General features: G+C 51.4%; 1 protein-coding gene and 1 long non-coding RNA gene across 2 annotated transcripts; one reads left to right on the top strand and one right to left on the bottom strand.

The window, feature by feature from the left end:
- Positions 1-595: 595 nt before the first annotated feature.
- On the top strand, positions 596-5,105 carry LOC132573414 (uncharacterized). Its single transcript, XR_009555544.1, has 2 exons — positions 596-760; positions 2,135-5,105. It is a non-coding gene; the product is annotated as an uncharacterized LOC132573414 (long non-coding RNA).
- Positions 5,106-6,328: 1,223 nt separating this feature from the next.
- POLR2H (RNA polymerase II, I and III subunit H) lies at positions 6,329-17,122 on the bottom strand. The gene is made up of 5 exons (XM_060240914.1): positions 16,772-17,122; positions 12,855-12,938; positions 11,508-11,601; positions 9,482-9,565; positions 6,329-7,284 (listed from the first exon to the last, which is right to left on the bottom strand). Exons 1-5 carry the CDS (start codon positions 16,842-16,844, stop codon positions 7,167-7,169), a joined length of 453 nt encoding a protein of 150 aa, XP_060096897.1. The 5' UTR covers positions 16,845-17,122; the 3' UTR covers positions 6,329-7,166.
- Between the last annotated feature and the right edge of the window lie 2,527 nt (positions 17,123-19,649).

Below are 19,649 nucleotides of genomic sequence, written 5' to 3'. Positions count from 1 at the left end.
TGGCCCAAGGCCATTCCTGCAGCTACAAGTGAGGAGTGGGGAATCAAACCCGGTTCTCCCAGATAAGAGTCTGCACACTTAACCACTACACCAAACTGGAGAGACCTCAGCAGGGTACAATGCCATACAGCTTACCCTCCAAAACAGCCATTTTATCCAGGGGAACTGATCTCTGTTGTCTGGAGATCAGATATGGTTGCAGGAGATATCCAGGCACCACCTGGAGGTTGGTAACCCTTAACATGCAGGGATCAGCTTGCCATCTTTGGTCTGAGGGAATTCCTGGGGATTTGTGAGCCGGGGAGGGGGAGGGCAGAGTTTGGAGAGGGGCGGGAGCTCAGTTGTAATAGGAGACAAGGCAATTTTTTTCAGCAGGAACTCCTTTGCATATTAGGCCACACCTTTCTGATATAGCCAATCCTCCAAGAGCTTACAGTAGGCCCTGCACTAAGAGCCTTGGAAGCTCTTGGAGGATTGCCTACATCAGGGGGTGTGGCCTAATATGCAAAGGAGTTCCTGCGACAAAAAAAAAGCCCTGGGAGGAATGTTGCAGGACGGGGAGGGCGCCCATTCACTGGCTCTCATTTCCCCTCAGAATCAAGCCAAAGGGCAAGAAGTCCTCGACGCACTGGGGAAGCTGGTGGACAGTGCCACAGCTGCGCAGGCTGAGGTGCGGCAGGGATGTGGCGCGGGGCCCCTGCGGCAGCTGTACGAGAGAGCCAGCGCCTTCCTTCTCCAGTTGCAGAACTTCGGGTGGCAGGTGAGAGCTCCAGAGTGGAGGGCACAGGCGTAGACAGCAGCTTGGATGAGCCAGATTCATGGAGATCAGGTCTACCAGTGGTGACATGGGGGATAAAGGGAACCTCCACATTCTGAGGCAGTCAGCCTCTGAATCCCAGAGCTTGGAGGCAACATCAGGGTCTCTGTGCCCTGGGTCCGGAGGAACTGGTTGGCCACTTTGTGAGTAAGACAGGATGCTGGACTGGATGGAGCACTGGTCTGATTCAGCAGGGCTTGTCTTATTTTCTCATGATGGCCTCAGCCACTATGTCCTGTTGTTGACCCTCCAGTGGAACTGGTTGGCCCCTGTGTGAGACAGGATTCTGTACCAGATAAACTACTGGTCTGATCCAGCAGGGCTCTTCTGATGTTCTTACGAAGGCCTTGACCTCTCTGCCTGTTGTTGGCCCTCCAGAGGAACTGGTTGCCCACTGTGTAAGACAGGATGCTGGACTAGATGGACCACTGGTCTGATCCAGCAGTGCTCTTCTGATGTTCTTATGAAGCCCTCAGCCTTTCTGCCCAGTTTTTGGCCCTCCAGAGGAACTGGTTGGCCACTGTGTGAGACGGGAGGTTGAACCAGAGACCACTGGTCTGATCCAGCAGGGCTCTTCTGATGTTCTTATGAAGGTCACAGCCTCTATCCCCCATCGTTGGCCATCCAGAGGAACTGTTTGGTCACTGTGTGAGACAGGATACTGGACTAGAGAGACCACTGGTCTGATCCAGCAGGGCTCTTCTGATGTTCTTATGAAGGCCTTGGCCTCTCTGCCCTGTTGTTGGCCCTCCAGAGGAACTGGTTGACCACTGTGTGAGACAGGATGCTGGACTAGATGGACCCCTGGTCTGATCCGGCAGGGCTCTTCTGATGTTCTTATGAAGCCCTCAGCCTTTCTGCCCAGTTTTTGGCCCTCCAGAGGAACTGGTTGGCCACTGTGTGAGACGGGAGGTTGAACCAGAGACCACTGGTCTGATCCAGCAGGGCTCTTCTGATGTTCTTATGAAGGTCGCAGCCTCTATCCCCCATCGTTGGCCATCCAAAGGAACTGTTTGGTCACTGTGTGAGACAGGATACTGGACTAGAGAGACCACTGGTCTAATCCAGCAGGGCTTCTCTTTTGCTGTCTTCTTACAAGTTCGGAAATCCCTAGAGGTTAGGGGGCAGGGCCTGGAGAGAGTAGAGTCTGGGGAGGGGAGGGGAGAGAGCTCTGCAGGGCTATGATGCTACAGAGTCCACCCTCCAAAGCATCCAGGTAAATGACCTCTGTAGTCTGGAGATGAAATTCCAGGGGATCTCCAGGTCCCACCTGGAGGCTGGCATCCCAAACAGGTTGTCCCCTTTTCTCCCCTCCAGGAACAAGATGGCAGCCAGCAGCCCAATGGAGCCTCCCAGGACACTCCCGAAAGAAACCCGAGGAGGATCTTCCAGACCTATGCCCAGCTCGTGAGAGGAAAGCTGCGCTTCCTTTTCCAGGACTTGTGGAGAGACCTGTGTGCCGGAGAAGCTGCTGGGGCCGCCTAGCAGCCCACCTATTGGGGCCACAGAAAGCCTCCTCCGACTGCTGGGCTGAGCCACTGAGGGAGACGCAAGCGCTCCTTCTGCTGGCCAGGAGTGGAAGTGCAGGGCAGTCTGAGCCCTGGAAGCAGAACGCGGGGATGAAACCCCAAGAGAGAAGCAGAAGGGAAAAAGAGGACTGGGGTGGTTTGAGAAATAGCAGAAGCTACCCGTTTGTTTTTGGCCACCTGCAAGTGCTTCCGGATGAAGCTGAGCAAATCCGGCTGTGCCCTCGGAAAGACCTTGGGCTTGTAAGGATGCCAACCTCCAGGTGGGACCCGGGAGATCTCATGCTATTACAGTTGATCTCCAGACTACAGAGGTCTGTTCCCCTGGAGAAAATAGCCGTTTTGGAGGGCGGACTCCGTGGCACTTCTGATCAACCCCCCTCCCCGAGCCCTCCCCTCTCCGGGCGGTACCCCCAAAGCTCCAAGAATTTCTCAACTCCGTTGGCAACCCCTATTCACTTGCCAGTTTGGAGTCTTCTCTGGCTGGGGGGCATGGGAGTTTATTATTTAGCTTCAATGCACTCTATGGAGCAGGACGTGGCTGGCTTTTTTGCGGGCAGCTCCCGGGGCAGAGAGGAGAGCTTTCCTTACCAATGGGCCCTGCCAGATCTCGGCGACTCTTCAGACATCAACCTGGGTCAGGAAGGAGGGTCTTGACTTGCTACAGGCTGCCAAAAGGATTTGCAAGGCTGGGCCCCAAACTTTTATTTGGCCCTCTTCCCTTTACCACCAAAGACCCTGCAAGTTGAACATATTTCCCTGGACATTTCTACGGGATCCTCCTCTCTCCCCGAGTCCCATTTTCCTCCTCCTATCCAGGAGCCTGGGCGCATGGGTCGGAACCGTCCAGCCAGAGCTGGATATCAAGATCTAAAAGCCAACATGCTTTAGAGCCTTTTGCTCATTTGCTCTCCTGCAAGATTCTGTTCCCACCAAAGAAGGCACATTAGTCCTGGAATTAAACCGGTGACCGCAAACAAGAGCCAGCTTTTCTCAGCAGGGAATTTTGCAGGGTGCGTCCAGCTGCAGCGGAAACCCCTCTTGTATGCATGTAGTCCCATTATCTCCCACGGTTGGCAGCATGGCTGCCTCGTGGGTTTCTCCACCCTCCAACGCCACAAGATCCCTCCTTGAAAGTAGCTGCAGCTGGCCTAAGAACATAGAATCAGAGAATCACAGAGGGAAGGGGCCATCTAGTCTAACCCCCTGTGTGGGATCAGCCTAGAGCATCCCTGACCAGAGCTTAAAGACTGGCAGTGAGGGGTGGTGGGAGACCCTAAGTAGCTGTTTTCCATTGTTGGACAACTTGGACTGTAAAAAAAAATAATAATAATTATCCAATATAAGAAGAGCAATGCTGGATCAGACCAGTGGTCCATCTAATCCAGCATCCTGTCTCACACAGTGGCCAACCAGTTCCTCTGGAGGGCCAACAACAGGGCAGAGAGGCTGTGGCCTTCATTAGAACATCAGAAGAGCCCTGCTGGATCAGACCAGTGGTCCATCTAGTCCAGCATCCTGTCTCACACAGGGGCCAACCAGTTCCTCTGGAGGGCCAACAACAGGGCATAGAGGCTGAGGCCTTCATTAGAGCATCAGAAGAGCCCTGCTGGATCAGACCAGTGGTCCATCTAGTCCAGCATCCTGTCTCACACAGGGGCCAACCAGTTCCTCTGGAGGGCCAACAACAGGGCATAGAGGCTGAGGCCTTCATAAGAACATCAGAAGAGCCCTGCTGGATCAGACCAGTGGTCCATCTAGTCCAGCCTCCTGTCTCACAGTGGCCAGCCATTTCCTCTAGACGGCCAACAACAGGGCATAGAGACTGAGGCCTTCATAAGAGCATAAGAGGAACCCTATTGAATCGGACGAATACCTTGTCTAACACAAAGGCCAACAGGTTCCTCTGGAGGGCCAACAACAGGGAATAGAGGCCAAGGCCTTCATAAGAACAGAATGGCCCTGCTGGATCAGACCAACAGTCCCTCTAGTCTTTGTTGTTACCCGCTCAGCGCTCACTTGGGAAAGGGCAGGCTATAAATCAAACATAATAAAATAAATAGTCCAGCAGTGGCCAACTTTGGATGGTCAATAAGAGGGCATGGAGGCCAAGGCCTTCCCCTGATGATGTCTCCTGGCTCTGGGATTCAGAGGTTTAGGGCCTCTGAATGTGGAGGTTCCCCTCAGCCACCATGGGTAGTGGCCACTGATAGACATCCTCCACAAATCTAAGCCCAAAGCTGTTTATTCCTACGGCTATCACTTCAGTCTTCTTAGACTGATGGTTTCAGGGCACAGTTCGGAGACACACAGTCCAGCAACACTGCTGAAGAGCAGAGACCAGTCAGGGCTTGGAGGGAAGACCCTCCCCAATGACACAGATTTGAATTCTGTAATGGATGTAAGGCAGGCCTGCAGTGAATAAAAGCCAAAGTGGATTAGAATCCAGGAGACCGGTTTGAATCCCTGCTCAGCCATGACATTTCCTTTGGTGACTCTGGACCAGTCTCTCTCCAGCTACACTGCCTCACAGGATCGTCATGAAAATACAGCGGAGGCATGGAAATCCATGTACACAACCCTGAACTCCTTAGGAAGAGAAGAAAAACGGACAAGACAGAATTCTGGGAGTTCACCGTCTTGACCAGCAGGGGGCAGGAGAGAAACATTATCACACATCAGACGGCACGGAAGCGATTAAAGATAACTTACAATAGGATCCTTTAAAAAATGCAGGCAAAATACACATCAAATTCACACTTACACACACGTGTGTCGCCTTCTTTCGGAATCTGCCCATGCAGCTAGGATTGCCAGCTCGAAATACCTGGAGATTTGAGGGCGGAGCCTGGGAGGGCGTGGTTTAGGAAGGGGAAGGACCTCGGTCGGGTATAATGCCCTACAGCCCGTCTTCCAAAGCAACCACTTTCTCCAGGAGAAGCGGAAGGCCCGATATGAAACAAACGATAAATAAGCTATGTAGCCCGGAGACCAGTTGCCATTCCAGATCTCCAGCCCCACCTGGAGATTGGCAACCCTAGGAGCCCCCTGCCCACCCATTCATTGGCGCTGTAAACCACCAGTTTTTTTGGGTACGGTGGCCAAAAGTCCAAATTTACTTGGTACGATGACCAATGTTCCCTCTAAGCTGTGGAGTCTCGCAGGCGAAAATTCTACTTTGTGAGCTCCTGGCATTAAAGTTATGAGCTCCTGGATCAATTAGTGTGCTCTGGGGTCCTCCTTCCTGAGTTAAGTCAAAAATGTGTGAGCTGCAGGCTAAAAGTCTGTGAGCTAGTTCACGCTTGCTCAGCTCAGAGGGAACGCTGACTGACGATGACCCACTTAAAAAGGAGTACAAATCAATACAAGTGCAGCAACCTGTTTCCTCGTTGCTCAGCCTTCGCGACCCACTTTAGGGTCAGGGCTCCCGAGACAGGAAATGCTGTTGCAAGCGGTGTTCCCTTTAAGCTGAGTGTGTGCCATTGCCGGCCTCTGCGTAGCCATCCTTGGTGGTCTCCCATTCAAGTACCAACCAGGGCTGGCACGACTTAGCTTTTGAGATCTGTAGGGTTTTCAAGGCAAGAGATGAGCAGAGGTGGTTTGCAATCGCTTGCCTCTGCACAGCAACCCCCGGGATTCCTTGGTGGTCTCCCATCCAAGTTCTAACCCGACTGCTCAGCGATTGCATTGAGTGTCCACTAGTTCTCGTGTCGTGAGAAAGGGAGAAAAGGACTTCTTTCTCTACCTTCTCTATCTTCCAGGCATAATCTTGTAAACCTCCATCATGTCACCCCTCAGTCGATGTTTCTCCAAGCCAAAGAGCCTCAAGCGCTTTCTTTAACCTTCCTTCATTGGGAAAGCGTTCCAACCCTTTCATCATTCCAGTTGCCCTTTTCAGGACTTTCCCCAATGCTGTAATATAAGGAACGCGCGAGCGAGGAACGTGCGGAGGCGGGAAAGCCCAAGAACGCAACGGAAGGCCAAATACGAAATGAACGCACACCCCTTTGTTTAATGGCAGTAACGAAGCTACAATTCAGTCTCTAGAAAAGATGCCCCTTCGGCAGCCAACACAAAGCACGGCTCCCTCCTCGTCTTCCTCGATGTGTCGGCAGGGACTGGTGGTTCCTTTGCGGGAATGGATGACGCTTCCGGAGGCCACTTCCGCATTTTCTCCTGCTGCGGAACACCCCTTTGTCCCCCGCTCTGCTCCGACAAACCACCGATGGCTCCTCAAATTTGTTTTTTTTTGGGGGGGGGGGGGGCTGAAGCAGGAGAAGAATTTGGAAAAGTCCTACTCTGTAAAGTCTGTGGATGGATGGATGGATGGATGGATGAAGGCCGGTGGTTTTTTGAGGGGGCTGGGCTTATAGAACAGGGAAATTCTTCATTACCGCTGCTGAGCGGAGGCCACTGAAGGCAGGTTGGCCAGCAAGTCTCCTTCCCGCTTAAATGTTCCAAGGATTGTTTCAGAAAGGCAATTTAAAAAAAAAAAAAAAAGAGGAAGAGCTCTGAAGACCTTGCTGGGGTGCAGGCAAGACTGGGAACGGGGGAGGGGGGTGAAGCTCCTCCCGTTGGAAGAGATTGCTCATTTGCATAGCCCCGCCCATGGAGAAAGTGGGAGGAGCAACCCTTCCCAGAAAGTCCTTTTTTTGTAGCTTGCCCATGCAAGGTTTCTACGGCAAAGAGGGCAGACGGACGGCCCCTGGAGGGTGGGGGAGGCTTTGCACGCGCCTCCTGCCTGCTAGCGACGTTCCGTTTACACGAGAAGTTGCCTTGCCTCCATGAAGGCCGAACGGTCCCCCTCCCTGCCCCGCAGCTGGTTAGAAGGCTAGCTTCTTCATCAGAAGGTACACCCGGGAATCCACTTCGAAGCCGTGCAGGTTGTTGGCGTCTCCCTGGAGTCTCATCAGCAGGCCGCCGTACGACACGTAGGCAGAGCTGGAGGAGAAAGGAGGGCAGAGGTGAGAATGGCCCCAGCCTAGAGAACCTGCCTCGTCCTGAGAAGCCACCAGCAGCAGCTCTCCCTGACGCCTTGGGCGGGGGCTTTCCTCAAGGCCTTCAAGCGGAGAGGCCAAGGGATGGGCCCGGGAGCCTTCTGAAGGTGTAGCTCAGCTCAAAGGTTGTTTTTTTTTTGTACTGGGAACCTTCAGCTTGCAGAAGAACGATCCTGCTTCCCTGAGCTAAGGCAGGCGCCTTGTTTGGAGGTCCTAGCAGGGGAGAGCAGCTATTGTATACCCTCGACCGAAGAACGGTACACTCCTCCTATCTGGGATGGTCGTCCTCTTCCACCGAGGGCGCAGCTTCGGGAGGGACGCACATGGAGTGGGGAGGGAGGGGACACCTGCCTAGCCAGCCAGATCAGCCGAATCAACCCCGGCGATCAATGGGGTAACAGACGTCGCAGCCAGATCGCCCTCAGGACAGGAGCCAAGCACGTGAACGGAACGTCAGTGCTCTCTTTCATCCCCAGGACGCTGACCGCCCCTCGCCCGTCTCTCCCTCCCCATTTCATGGCCCTGCAGCTCACTGCCAGGGTCCCTGCTTTCCTCCCCCCCAATCATCCTTTAAGCTACACTGCCAGAAAAGACACAACAAGCTGCCTTCTACTCAGTCACTCCATCGTGGTCAGTATTGTCCACTCAGACCGGCAGCAGTTCTCCAGGGTCTCAGGCTGAGGTCCTTCACATCACCTCCCAACTGGTCTTTTCAACTGGAGATGCTGAGGATCGAACCTGGGACCTCCTGCAGGTCAAGCAGAGGCTCTTCTACGGAGGACCTTTCCCCCCAGTCTTCTATCCCTTCTGGAATTTTTCAAATATCTCACAGGACACAGAATCTGCCTGTCTTTACCCCTCCTGCCCTCCAACGAGCTCAGGCTGCATCTGCTGTTCTCTTTCCCTAATTTTATCCTTCCCAACGGCCCTGCAAGGGTGGCTGGCTTAAGGTTATCCAGTGAGCTTCCTGGCAGAGGGGAAGTTTTGAATCCAGGACTCCTAAGAAGAAGAAGAAGATATTGGATTTATATCCCGCCCTCCACTCCAAAGAGTCTCAGAGCGGCTCACAATCTCCTTTACCTTCCTCCCCCACAACAAGACACCCTGTGAGGTGGGTGGGGCTGGAGAGGGCTCTCACAGCAGCTGCCCTTTCAAGGACAACTCCTACCAGAGCTATGGCTGACCCAAGGCCATGCTAGCAGGTGCAAGTGGAGGAGTGGGGAATCAAACCCGGCTCTCCCAGATAAGAGTCCGCACACTTAACCACTACACCAAACTGGCTCCTAGACGATCATTCCCCAACTCCGTAACTGCTATGCAGTCTAGTGGCAATTTAAAGGCCAACTAAACTTTCCGGAGTTTCAGCTTCTATGTGCTAAAGTCTGCACTGCCAGGAATTTTTTTATTTTTGCTTGGCTTGGGTTGAAGTTAGCTTCCCTGCCCCCCCCCCCAGAAAAAAAATGATAGTTCTGTAATAGAGTGCACACTTGTTTTCTGTGTGGAATGTTCCAAGTAAGAGCACAAAGAAGCCATGTTGGGTCAGGCCAGTGGCCCATCCAGTCCAACACTCTGTCCAACAGTGGCTAAAACCCAGGGGTCATCTGTAGGTCCACCAGGTGGGCTAGAACTCCAGAAGCCCACCCACTCTTGCCCCCCACCTCCGAAGCACCAAGAATACAGAGCAACACTGCCCCAGACAGAGTGTCCCATCTATAAGAACTTAAGAGAAACCATGTTGGGTCAGGCCAATGGCCCATCCAGTCCAACACTCTGTGTCCCACAATGGCCAAAACCTAGGTGCCATCAGGAGGTCTACCAGCGGAGCCAGAACTCCAGAAGCCCTCCCACTCTTGCCCCCCAAGCACCAAGAATACAGAGCATCACTGCCCCAGAAATTCCTGGCATTATCAATGAAGAGGAGAAACCACTGCTTTTGACCTTGGAGGGGCATTGCCAATTGGTGCAATCTGAACGGCCCAATGGTTTGGCTTGGTATAAGGCAGGTCGGAATGGTAAGCTCAGAGAAAGGACCAACACACCACAGGTAGGACCTGCAAGCGTTGAGAGCTCAATCCAATTCCTGGGATCCCCAGCATACCAGAATGCTACATCTGTGTGAGATACGTAAGCCGAACACTCACAGTCGCGTGGCTGCCTCCGTGGATGTCTCGTCCCCTTCAATCCTGTACACCTTCCCGTACATCACGTACTCAAACTGGTCGGCTCTGTGAGCAAGGAGGAGATTGCAAGAGACGATCGGTGACGGTGGATATGCTGTCGACTCATGTAGAACCCGTGGGGCTTTCACAGAAAGAGACATTCCGACGAGGTTTGCCGTTGCCTACCTCTGCATAGCTAGATTTGCAGCCAGAACTCTCAAAAGCCTTGTCACGCAGCGGGGCCTTCTACTGGCTGCCACCGCTCTGGTAAGGGTCAGTATGGAGGGCCCAGAGCACCCAGCCACCTTTATCTTCTTTATTAAGAAATACCTCCTAATTGTGACCAAGGAGACGTGAGAACCCAGGCAGTAAAGCAACAAAAAGTTTATTAGTGCTAGGGTTGCCAAGTCCAATTCAAGAAATATCTGGGGACTTTGGGGGTGGAGCCAGGAGACATTGGGGCGGAGCCAGGAACAAGGGTGTGACAAGCATAACTGAACTCCAAAGGGAGTTCTGGCCATCACATTTAAAGGGACAGCACACCTTTTAAATGTCTTCCTTCCGTAGAAAATAATGAAGGATAGGGGCACCTTCTTTTGGGGCTCATAGAATTGGACCCCCTGGTCCAATCGTTTTGAAACTTGGGGGGTACTTTGGGGAGAGGCACTAGATACTATACTGGAAATTTGGTGCCTCTACCTCAAAAAACAGCTCCCCCAGAGCCCCCGAAACCTCCAGATCAATTCCCCATTATACCCTATGAGAATCGATCTCCACATAGGGAATAATGAAGTGCTCAGCAGATGTTTCTGGCAACTCTGAAGCAAGGGATTGGCCTCTCTACTCATGAGTTGCTGCCAACTTCTTCAAAGTAACACAAACACCCCATCCCAAGAGAAAGCCTTTCAATCGGAGGCTGAAGCCTCTGGAGGTACAAAGGCACATGGTCCTCCGGGGGCGGGGCTTCCTTCCTGCCAGCCAGCTGACTGGGGGCGGGAAGGAGCCTGGGAAAGCAGAAGAACCCCTGCTGGGACCTGGGGATTGGCAAGCCTAATTAGTGTTCTCAAACAGTAAGTGGGTGACAAAGATTTAGTGCTAAAGTGAATATAAAAACAGTAAAGGTTGGTGCAAAAAAACAGAAGCCCTGACGCGTTTAACTATACTCTAATAACCAATACTCACCCCCTTGGGTAAGGGATCTTTTCCTGCTGCCTTTTCCAGAGAGCCCTCCTTCACTGTCTTCAACCGCTCTAGACAGAGAACCTCCCTGCCTGCAGCTTCTCCAGAAAAGAACACTCCCTGTCTGGGCTTGGCCCTTTTATGCTCTCCTCCCAGGTCCCACCCCCCTCTGGGCTTGTTTCCCTCCAAAACCTTGCCCTTCCAATCAGAGGGACAGAAGGGATCCTGGGAAATGTAGGCTTTAGGAATACTCCGAGGCAGGCTTCTGTGGAGCCTGTAGACCTCACTAGGCCCAGGATCATGACAAGCCTCTAGGCCAGAAATCTGTATCTGAAGAAGTGAGCAGTGACTCATGAAAGCTCAAGCCCCACTATAACTTTCTTTGGTCTCTTGAAGTGCTCCTGGATTCAAATTTAGCTGTTCTGCTGGAGATTGACATGACCGCCCTCTGCAACTACCACTGCGTAGCAACCTTGGACTTCCTGGGTGGTTTCCAATCCAAGTACTAACCAGGGCTGGGTCTGCGCTTCAAGATCTGATGAGATCGGCCTAGCCTGGGCCATCCAAGAGAGGATTGGGGTGGATTGGTTTTTTAAGTATTATTCTTTCTGAAATTGTACATTTGCCCTACGTTACACCTTACGGGGTGTCAAACATGCGTCCCGAGGGCCGGATTAAGCCCCCAGAGGGCACCGTCAGCTTTGCCCGGACCGAGCTTTGAAAATTCGACCCATGTTCCGGATGCGGCAAGGGTCAGGCCACAACTTTGATTTGCGACGCAGCTCCAGCAATGGTTCCTCCCCTCTTGCGGAATCATCCCCGTTATTACCTGGAGGGTCGGTCGTCAGTTGGGTTGTACTCCCCGTCGTCCAAGGTCCCGTCTTCATACAAGGTGCTGGCGATCACGAGGCGGAATTTGTCACCTGCAATGGAGAAGAGAACGAGGAGTCAAAGGTGAGGACTTCAGTTTAGACTGGCTGGCCTCCCGGGGGCTACTGAAGACACAAGCCAGACCAAAGGAGATGGGCTGAGACGGAAAACTAGTGGCTTATGTACTGTAGACTGATAGATTTGGCATGCCTGCCTTATTTATTGATCTACGAGATTTCCATCTAGCTTTTCTACACAATCAGGGCCACTGAGGCAGCTTCCTTTAGGGCTCGAGCCACATTTTGTACCAGAAGTCCCCAATGTGGTGCCTGTTGGTGCCATGGCACCAAAAAACACCCTTCCTTGTGCCTATCAAGTGTTTTTGGAAAATGGGTGTGGCCACGTGGGGCTCCTGCCGAGTCCATGGAAGGTTAGACTGGCTATGCCAGGGATGTGAAACATGCGGCCTGAGGGCCAGATCAGGTTAGGTATTTAGCTTTATTATTTTATCCTCAGCGCTCTTATTGGCATATCACGAACATAAGAAGAGCCCTTCTGGATCAGACCAGTGGTCTAATCCAGAGGCAGTCAGCTTCTGAATCCCAGAGCCAGGGGGCAACATCGGGAGAAGGCCTTGGCCTCTGTGCCCTGTTGTTGGCTATCCAGAGGAACTTGTTGGCCACTGTGTGAGACAAAATGCTGGACTAGATGGACCACTGGTCTGATCCAGCAGGGCTCTCCTTATGAAGGCCTCAGCCTCTCTGTCCTATTGTTGAACCCTCCAGAGGAACTGGCTGGCCACTGTGTGAGACAGGATGCTGGACTAGATGGACCACTGGTCTGATCCAGCAGGGCTCTCCTTATGAAGGCCTCAGCCTCTCTGCCCTATTGTTGGCTGTCCAGAGGAACTGGCTGGCCACTGTGTGAGACAGGATGCTGGACTAGATGGTCCACTGGTCTGATCCAGCAGGGCTCTTCTTATGAAGGCCTCGGCCTCTATGCCCTGTTGTTGACCCCCCCCCAGAGGAATTCGTTGGCCACTGTGGGAGACAGGATGCTGGACTAGATAGTCCACTGGTCTGATCCAGCAGGCCTCTTCTTATGAAGGCCTCAGCTTCTCTGCCCTGTTGTTGGCCCTCCAGAGAAACTGACTGGCCACTGTGTGAGACAGGATGCTAGACTAGAGGGACCACTAGTCTGATCCAGCAGGGCTCTTCTGATGTTCACTGGAAATGTCAGGTGCTGCAGTACCAGGGCCGTTCTTCCAGCTTCAGGTGACATCCCCACCCACACCTCACCCACTTACCCAAGTCGACGGGATAGATCTGTACATTCACATCCAGGATCAGGTCCATCTTAAAGGACTCACTCTCGCAGTGGAGCCGGGAAACTGTGAAAGGATCAAACAGAGTGTCAGTTAGCGGAGGGCAGCGGCCCGGAGAGGCAGGTTATTGGCTGCTGGAACACTTTGCTGGTTCTGACTCAGAGAAAATGGAGAGGAGGAGTTCAGGGCTTTCAAAAACACAAAATGCAAACTGAATCCCTAACACAGAAAGCAGGGGAAGGAGACCTGAAGTTATATGAAGAAAGGTTAAAACGCTTGGGGCTCTTTAGCTTGGAGAAACATCGACTGCGGGGTGACATGATAGAGGTTTACAAGATTATGCATGGGATGGAGAAGGTAGAGAAATAAGTACTTTTCTCCCTTTCTCACAATACAAGAACTCGTGGGCATTCAATGAAATTGCTGAGCAGTCGGGTTAGAACGGATAAAAGGAAGTACTTCTTCACCCAAAGGGTGATTAACATGTGGAATTCACTGCCACAGGAGGTGGTGGCGGCTACAGGCATAGCCAGCTTCAAGAGGGGGTTAGATAAAAATATGGAGCAGAGGTCCATCAGTGGCTATTAGCCACAATGTGTGTGTGTGTATATAAATTATTGGCCACTGTGTGATACAGAGTGTTGGACTGGATGGGCCGTTGGCCTGATCCAACATGGCTTCTCTTATGTTCTTAAGACGGTCCTCTAAAATGAAGAACTGAAGAATTAACAAGAGATGAAGATAAAATGTGCTGCGTCCAACAATGAGCCGAACAAACAAAAAAAGGGTGGGGGGAAATATCAGGTGATAATAAACTGGTTTATTGTTGTAGAAAATCCCTAAATGTTTTGCTTTGCAGGCTTCATTGGGAAGAATCAGCGCATTCCCCAAGTGATGGAACTGCCCACAAGGTGAAATAATTTAATTCCTATGGGACTTTGTACACTAACAATCGTGTAGGGACTATGCATGAGAATAAACCAGTCAACTATCGCCTGGAATTAACAAATGAGTAACAGAGGTGTTTGGGCTTGTGACAGGGTTTTCCCTGAAAAAAAACATGGGGGAAGGGGAGGAGAAAACTTAACCCAAAAGAATGAACTGAGAACCAAGAAGGTTCAATGAAACCAAATTAACAGGCTCAGTATTAAAATAACAATATAGGAATTAGTTATTTATCAAATATACAACCTCCCTTGTACAACCCACTGAGGTCCATCAGCAGCTATTAGCCACAATGTATTGTTGGAACTCTTTATCTGGGGCAGTGATGCTCTGTATTCTTGGTGCTTGGCAGGGGGCCACCGTGGGAGGGCTTCTAGTGTCCTGGCCCCACTGGTGGACCTCCTCATGGCACCTAGGGGGGCTTTGGCCATTGTGTGACACAGTGTTGGCTTGGATGGGCCATTGGCCTTCTTCTTATGGCTTCTCTTATGTTCTTAATTACAAAACGATTTACAAACAATTATAGGTCCCAATATAGCCTCGATCCAGATTAAAATCTTACCTTTATCACAGACAAAGACCATACGCAACTTAGACCAGACGTGTTTCAGCCTTGCGGCCTTCTTCAGTGGTCAAGCATAATTATTATCCATAATCCTTACCCATTACCTCCAGATGTTCCAATAGGATTACAATAATTACTAGGACCAAGTTGGGATTGGTTTCTAGTCAAGATCTGTGACTCAAGGCAGAGATACAATTAAGAGGCCTCAACTGAAATCACCTTTTGTCCTGGACAGGTACATGCATCTGGAGTGGTAATTCTATTGCGTACCGGTCCTCGGAAATTAATTTCAAGTGCAATATGAACATATGAAGCTGCCTTCTACTGAATCAGACCCCCCTCGGTCCATCAAAGTCAGTATTGTCTTCTCAGACTGGCAGCGGCTCTCCAGGGTCTCAAGCTGAGGTTTTTCACACCTATTTGCCTGGACCCTTTTAGTTGGAGATGCCGGGGATCGATCCTGGGACCTTCTGCTTACCAAGCAGATGCTCTGCCACTGAGCCACCGCCCCTCCCTAGCCACCGCCCCTCCCTAGCCACCGCCCCTCCCTAGCCACCGCCCCTCCCTAGCCACCGCCCCTCCCGATGGAGCCAATGTGACTGTGAAGAAAACTGATTCCTTAACATTCCTTGTTGTTACAAAGGCCTGCTTGTGGGTTAATAGTTCCGAAACAGCTTGGCTGAAGCTAGAGCACCCTGACCTTGTGAAGCTGCACATTAAGCTGGACTCAAACTTTGTTCTGCTGCTTCGGCCCAACAAACCTGAATCCTCCTTTGACAGAGTGGGAATTGACTCACAAAAATCTTCTACCCTGGAACAGGGCTGGCCAAACTGTGGCTCAGGAGCCACATGTGGCTGTTTCACACGTATCGAAACCCCCACCACTCCATCAGCCATCTTGAAGAAGACATTCCTTTCTTTAAAGAGAGCCAGTTTGGTGTAGTGGTTGCGTGCAGACTCTTATCTGGGAGAACCGGGTTTGATTCCCCACTCCTCCACTTGCAGCTGCTGTAATGGCCTTGGGTCAGCCGTAGCTCTGGCAGTGTTGTCCTTGAAAGGGCAGCTGTTGTGAGACTCCTCTCAGCCCCACCCACCTCACAAAGTGTCTGTTGTGGGGAAGGAAGGTAAAGGAGATTGTGAGCCGCTCTGAGACTCTGCGATTCGGAGTAGAGGGCGGGATATAAATCCAATATCATCATCATCTTTAAATCAGTTCTCCAAGCCATGTCAGCCAGTGGGTTTGAGACTGGATTTAAAGTTAAAGTTGCTTTCTTTCCACCTCTTACTTCCTCCTCCCATCTATTGGTTTTCCTCCATCCCTCCTGGCTCTCAAACATCTGATGTTCGTTTCTTGTGGCTCCCAAACATCTGATGTTTATTCTTTGTGGCTCTTATGTTAAGCAAGTTTGGCCACCCCTGTGCAATGTTGATGGAACTTCTTAGGATGTGAGTGAACGCAAATCTCGTTCTGGAATCTGCACCTTACAGAACATGCCTACCCACCTGGCATTGACCTACTGCAATCATTTACATGTTTTTTCCTCACAGGAAAAAGTTCAGCTTTGAATGCTATAGAGCAACGATCATGCCATGCCCAACGATGCGTGGACACAACTCGCTCCTTCTACTCTACTTGGCGGGGGAGTTGTGAATACAAAACAAGAGAAAGCTAAGAAACCAAACTAGGGTTGCCAATCTCCAGGTGGGGGCAGGGGATCCCCTGGTTTGGAGACCCTCCCCCCGCTTCAGCACAAAGCGGGGAGGGGGGGAGGGAAATGTCTGCTGGGCACTCTATTATTCCCTATGGAGACTGATTCCCATAGAACATAATGGAGAATTGATCCACGGGTATCTGGAGCTCTGGGAGGGCTGTTTTTTTGATGCAGAGGCACCAAATATTCAGCGCCTCTCTGCAAAACACCCTCCAAGTTTCAAAAGGATTGTACGGGGGGGGGGGAGGTCCCAATTCTATGAGCCCCAAAAGAAAGCACCCTACCCTTCATTACTTCTAGGGGAGGGAAGGCATTTAAAAAATGTGGGGTCCCTTGAAATGTGATGTCCAGAACTCCCTTTGGAGTTCAATCCTGCTTGTCACACCCTTGCTCCTGGCTCCACCCCCAATGTCCCCTGGCTCCACCCCCAAGTCTTCTGGCTCCACCCCCAAAGTCTCCTGGCTCCAGCTCCAATGTCTCCTGGCTCCACCCCCAATGTCTCCTGGCTCCACCCCCAAAGTCCCCAGCTATTTCTTGAATTGGACTTGGGAACCGTAAACTCAATAACGTTTTCAACTTCCGGGAGGGAAGAAGGGAGAAAGTCAGAAGTCAGAACAACGAAATGCAGCGGGGAATAAGAAAGCGCAGGAGAGAGACCTCCTTCCTTCCTCTCTTACCCCTATCGAACTTCTTGCCCTCCGGATCGATGTCCTTCACGTCGAAGATATCCTCGAAGAGAATGCCGGCCATGCTGAAACACGCAAAGAAACTCTGTAGAGCTGGAGCAATAACGCAAAAAAGCCCTCCAGCCCCCCTGCTCGGCTCGCAGCCTCAGCGGAGGATTCCCATGTGCAGCACACACCGGAGTCGAGTCTTCGGCGCGGGCGCTTAAAAATGACGTAACAACTGTGTCGCCAAAACAGCCACGTTGGTATCGGGCACAGACGTTGACTGGGCGGAGGGAGTCGAGCCGGGAAAGGCGCGCTGGGGGAAATGGGTCTTCTCTCGCACATGCGCAGACGGGCGCTGGGAAGTTGGCCCGTAATAGTTGCCGTTAAACGGCCGCTTGAATAGGCAGTTGGGAAGGAGGGATCAGAAGTTAGGGTTGCCAAGTCCAATTCAAGAAATATCCGGGGAGTTTGGGGGTGGAGCCAGGAGACTTTGGGGGTGGAGCCAGGAGCCTGACAAGCACCGTTGAACTCCAAAGGGCGTTCTTCTGGCCATCACGTTTAAAGGGACTGCAACACCTTTTCAGTGCCTTCCCTCCATTGGAAATATTGAAGGATAGGGGCACCTTCTTTGGGGGCTCATAGACCTGGACCCCCAGGTCCAATCTTTTTGAAAATTGGGAGGTGTTTTGAGAAGAGGCACCGGATGCTATGCTGAAAAACTGGTGCCTCTACGTCAAAAAACAGCCAACCCCCAAGAGCCCCAGATACCCGCAGATCAATTCAACATTATACCCTATGGGAATAGGTTTCCCTAGGGAAAAATGGAGTGCCCAGCAGATATTTTCCTCCCCCCTGCTTTCTGATGACTTTGAAACCGGCGGGGGGTGGGGGGGAGGGCCTTCATACCAGGGGATCCCCTGCCCCCACCTGGAGATTGGCAAACTTAAAATGTGGTCAATAGGATGAGACGTCTAATAAGCATTGTACTCGGACCAGGATTGCAAGAAAAACCTCTGAAGTTTAGCATAAGTATTAGCAGGCCTCGGATTCACCGGGAGCTCACAGGAGCAGTGTGAGCTTTCTGAGAGTTCCACCTCCTCCTTCCCACCTTATCCATTGAATAGTAGGTGCAGCTGCATAACAATCCCTGGATGAGCTCCCACCACCTATTTTCTACCAAACGACCCCTGAGTATTAGACATGGTTTGTTAAACAATGCTGCAGGGTTGTGTGTGTGTCCGCACCTGGAAGTCATGGTGACCTCTGGTGTCTGACCCCTACTGGGGGCCTGGAGAATATTCAGGGAAGCGACTGAATAAAGCCTGCCTCCACCTCCAGCCTGGGTATTTCAAGGACAGCTTCCCATTCAAGTACTAACCACAGTCGACCCTGCTTAGCTTCCAAGACTGGGTTTGCCCGGACTATTAAGGTCAGGGCAAAAATGCTGCAGGGTCCCCTCCATGGGACCAGTGCGTCTGCTTGCAAATTTCTACACACAACCTAGGGTTGTCTGCTTCCAGTTGGGAAATATCCAAAGTACTCAGCTGTGGGTGGGCACCAGTTCAGTCCTGACGCTTCCATTCAAGTTAAGGAAGAGTGAGGGTGTGTTGCTCGTTCAGCAAGAAAGGCGAAGCTTTCCCCATCCTTCTACTGGCCTGCCTGGACGAGACTTTTGTGATGCAGATAAGGAAGAAAGCAAAAGCCCAGCCCAAAACATGATGCTTGGGTGTTCCTTGGTATAACTTGGAGAGGGAGGAATTCGTGGGCTGCGTTGGCAGGCAGAAATTCAGCAGGTGAAGCTTGCCTCGTTGTACATACGTGCCTTGAAAAGCTTTGCTCCTCCACAATTGGTCTGCACACTCGCTGCTGAACTAGTCCTGCTGAACTAGCCAGATGTGGTGGGTAAGATCTGCAGTCTCCCGTTCAAATCTTGCCTCTCCTGTGAACTCATTAAACAGGACTAAGAAGAAGACAGCATCGGATTTGTATCGCACCCTCCACTCTGAGTCTCAGAGTGGCTCACAATCTCCTTTACCTTCCTCCCCCACAACAGACCCCCTGTGAGTTAGGTGGGGCTGAGAGAGCTCTCCCAGAAGCTGCCCTTTCAAGGACAGCTCTGCGAGAGCAATGGCTGACCCAAGGCCATTCCAGCAGCTGCAAGTGGAGGAGTGGGGAATCAAACCCGGTTCTCCCAGATAAGAGTCTGTGCACTTAACCACTACACCAAGCTGGCTGTCTTTGAGTTTCCCCTCTCTGCAACATGGGGTTAATTATACTGGTCTACCTTATAGGGCCGCTGTACAGATGACAACGAAATTAGGTCTTTCGAAAAGCCATGAAGACTGCAAGATCTATATAAATGCAAAGTATGCTTTTTTCAGTAGGATCTCAACCTATGTAAATGGGTGTTGGACCGAGCATGGAAAGGCACAAGAGCAGTAACTGTAACAGCCTTATATTGGCTCGTTTGAATGCATACATCTCAAAAAACAAGACATGGGAGAGGGATTGTGGATCAGTGGTATAGAGCACCTGCTTTATATACAGAAGGTCCCAGGTTAGATCCCCTGGCATCTCCAGTTAAAAGGATCAGATAGGAGGTGATGTGAAAGTCCTCTGTCTGAGACACTGGAGGGCCAGTGGTCTGTGTCGGGAGCCCCTTCAATAAATGTTATAAGTGAATGCACATAACTCTTGCATGTACACCTGTTTGAAAGGAAGAACTGTGAACATTCATCTCAGTAGAACTAATCTTGAAGGGCCTAGAATCTAAATAAGTGTGGGGTTTACATCGTGCATTATTTCCTGCACATTTGCAGCATAATGTAAGAATTACTGGATGGGTGTACCAAAGAAAGTTGAGTGTATGCTGTAGAGATGGAAT

The sequence above is a fragment of the Heteronotia binoei genome, chromosome 6, assembly GCF_032191835.1.
Source record: "Heteronotia binoei isolate CCM8104 ecotype False Entrance Well chromosome 6, APGP_CSIRO_Hbin_v1, whole genome shotgun sequence".
NCBI classification, from domain to species: Eukaryota; Metazoa; Chordata; class Lepidosauria; order Squamata; family Gekkonidae; genus Heteronotia; species Heteronotia binoei.
The sequence above is the reverse complement of the archived record's forward strand: the minus strand, read 5'-3'. Positions and strand labels throughout refer to the sequence as shown.

What these genes read in the sequence shown, in the direction of transcription:
- POLR2H (XM_060240914.1), bottom strand. Translation starts at nt 16,844, where the DNA reads ATGGCCGGCATTCTCTTCGAGGATATCTTCGACGTGAAGGACATCGAT. An exon ending in ACTGACGACCGACCCTCCAG is followed by an intron (nt 9,566 to 11,507) that starts GTAATAACGGGG and finishes CCTTGCTCACAG; the next exon opens with AGCCGACCAGTTTGAGTACG. An exon ending in ACGGAGGCAGCCACGCGACT is followed by an intron (nt 7,285 to 9,481) that starts GTGAGTGTTCGG and finishes TTTCTCCTCCAG; the next exon opens with CTCTGCCTACGTGTCGTACG.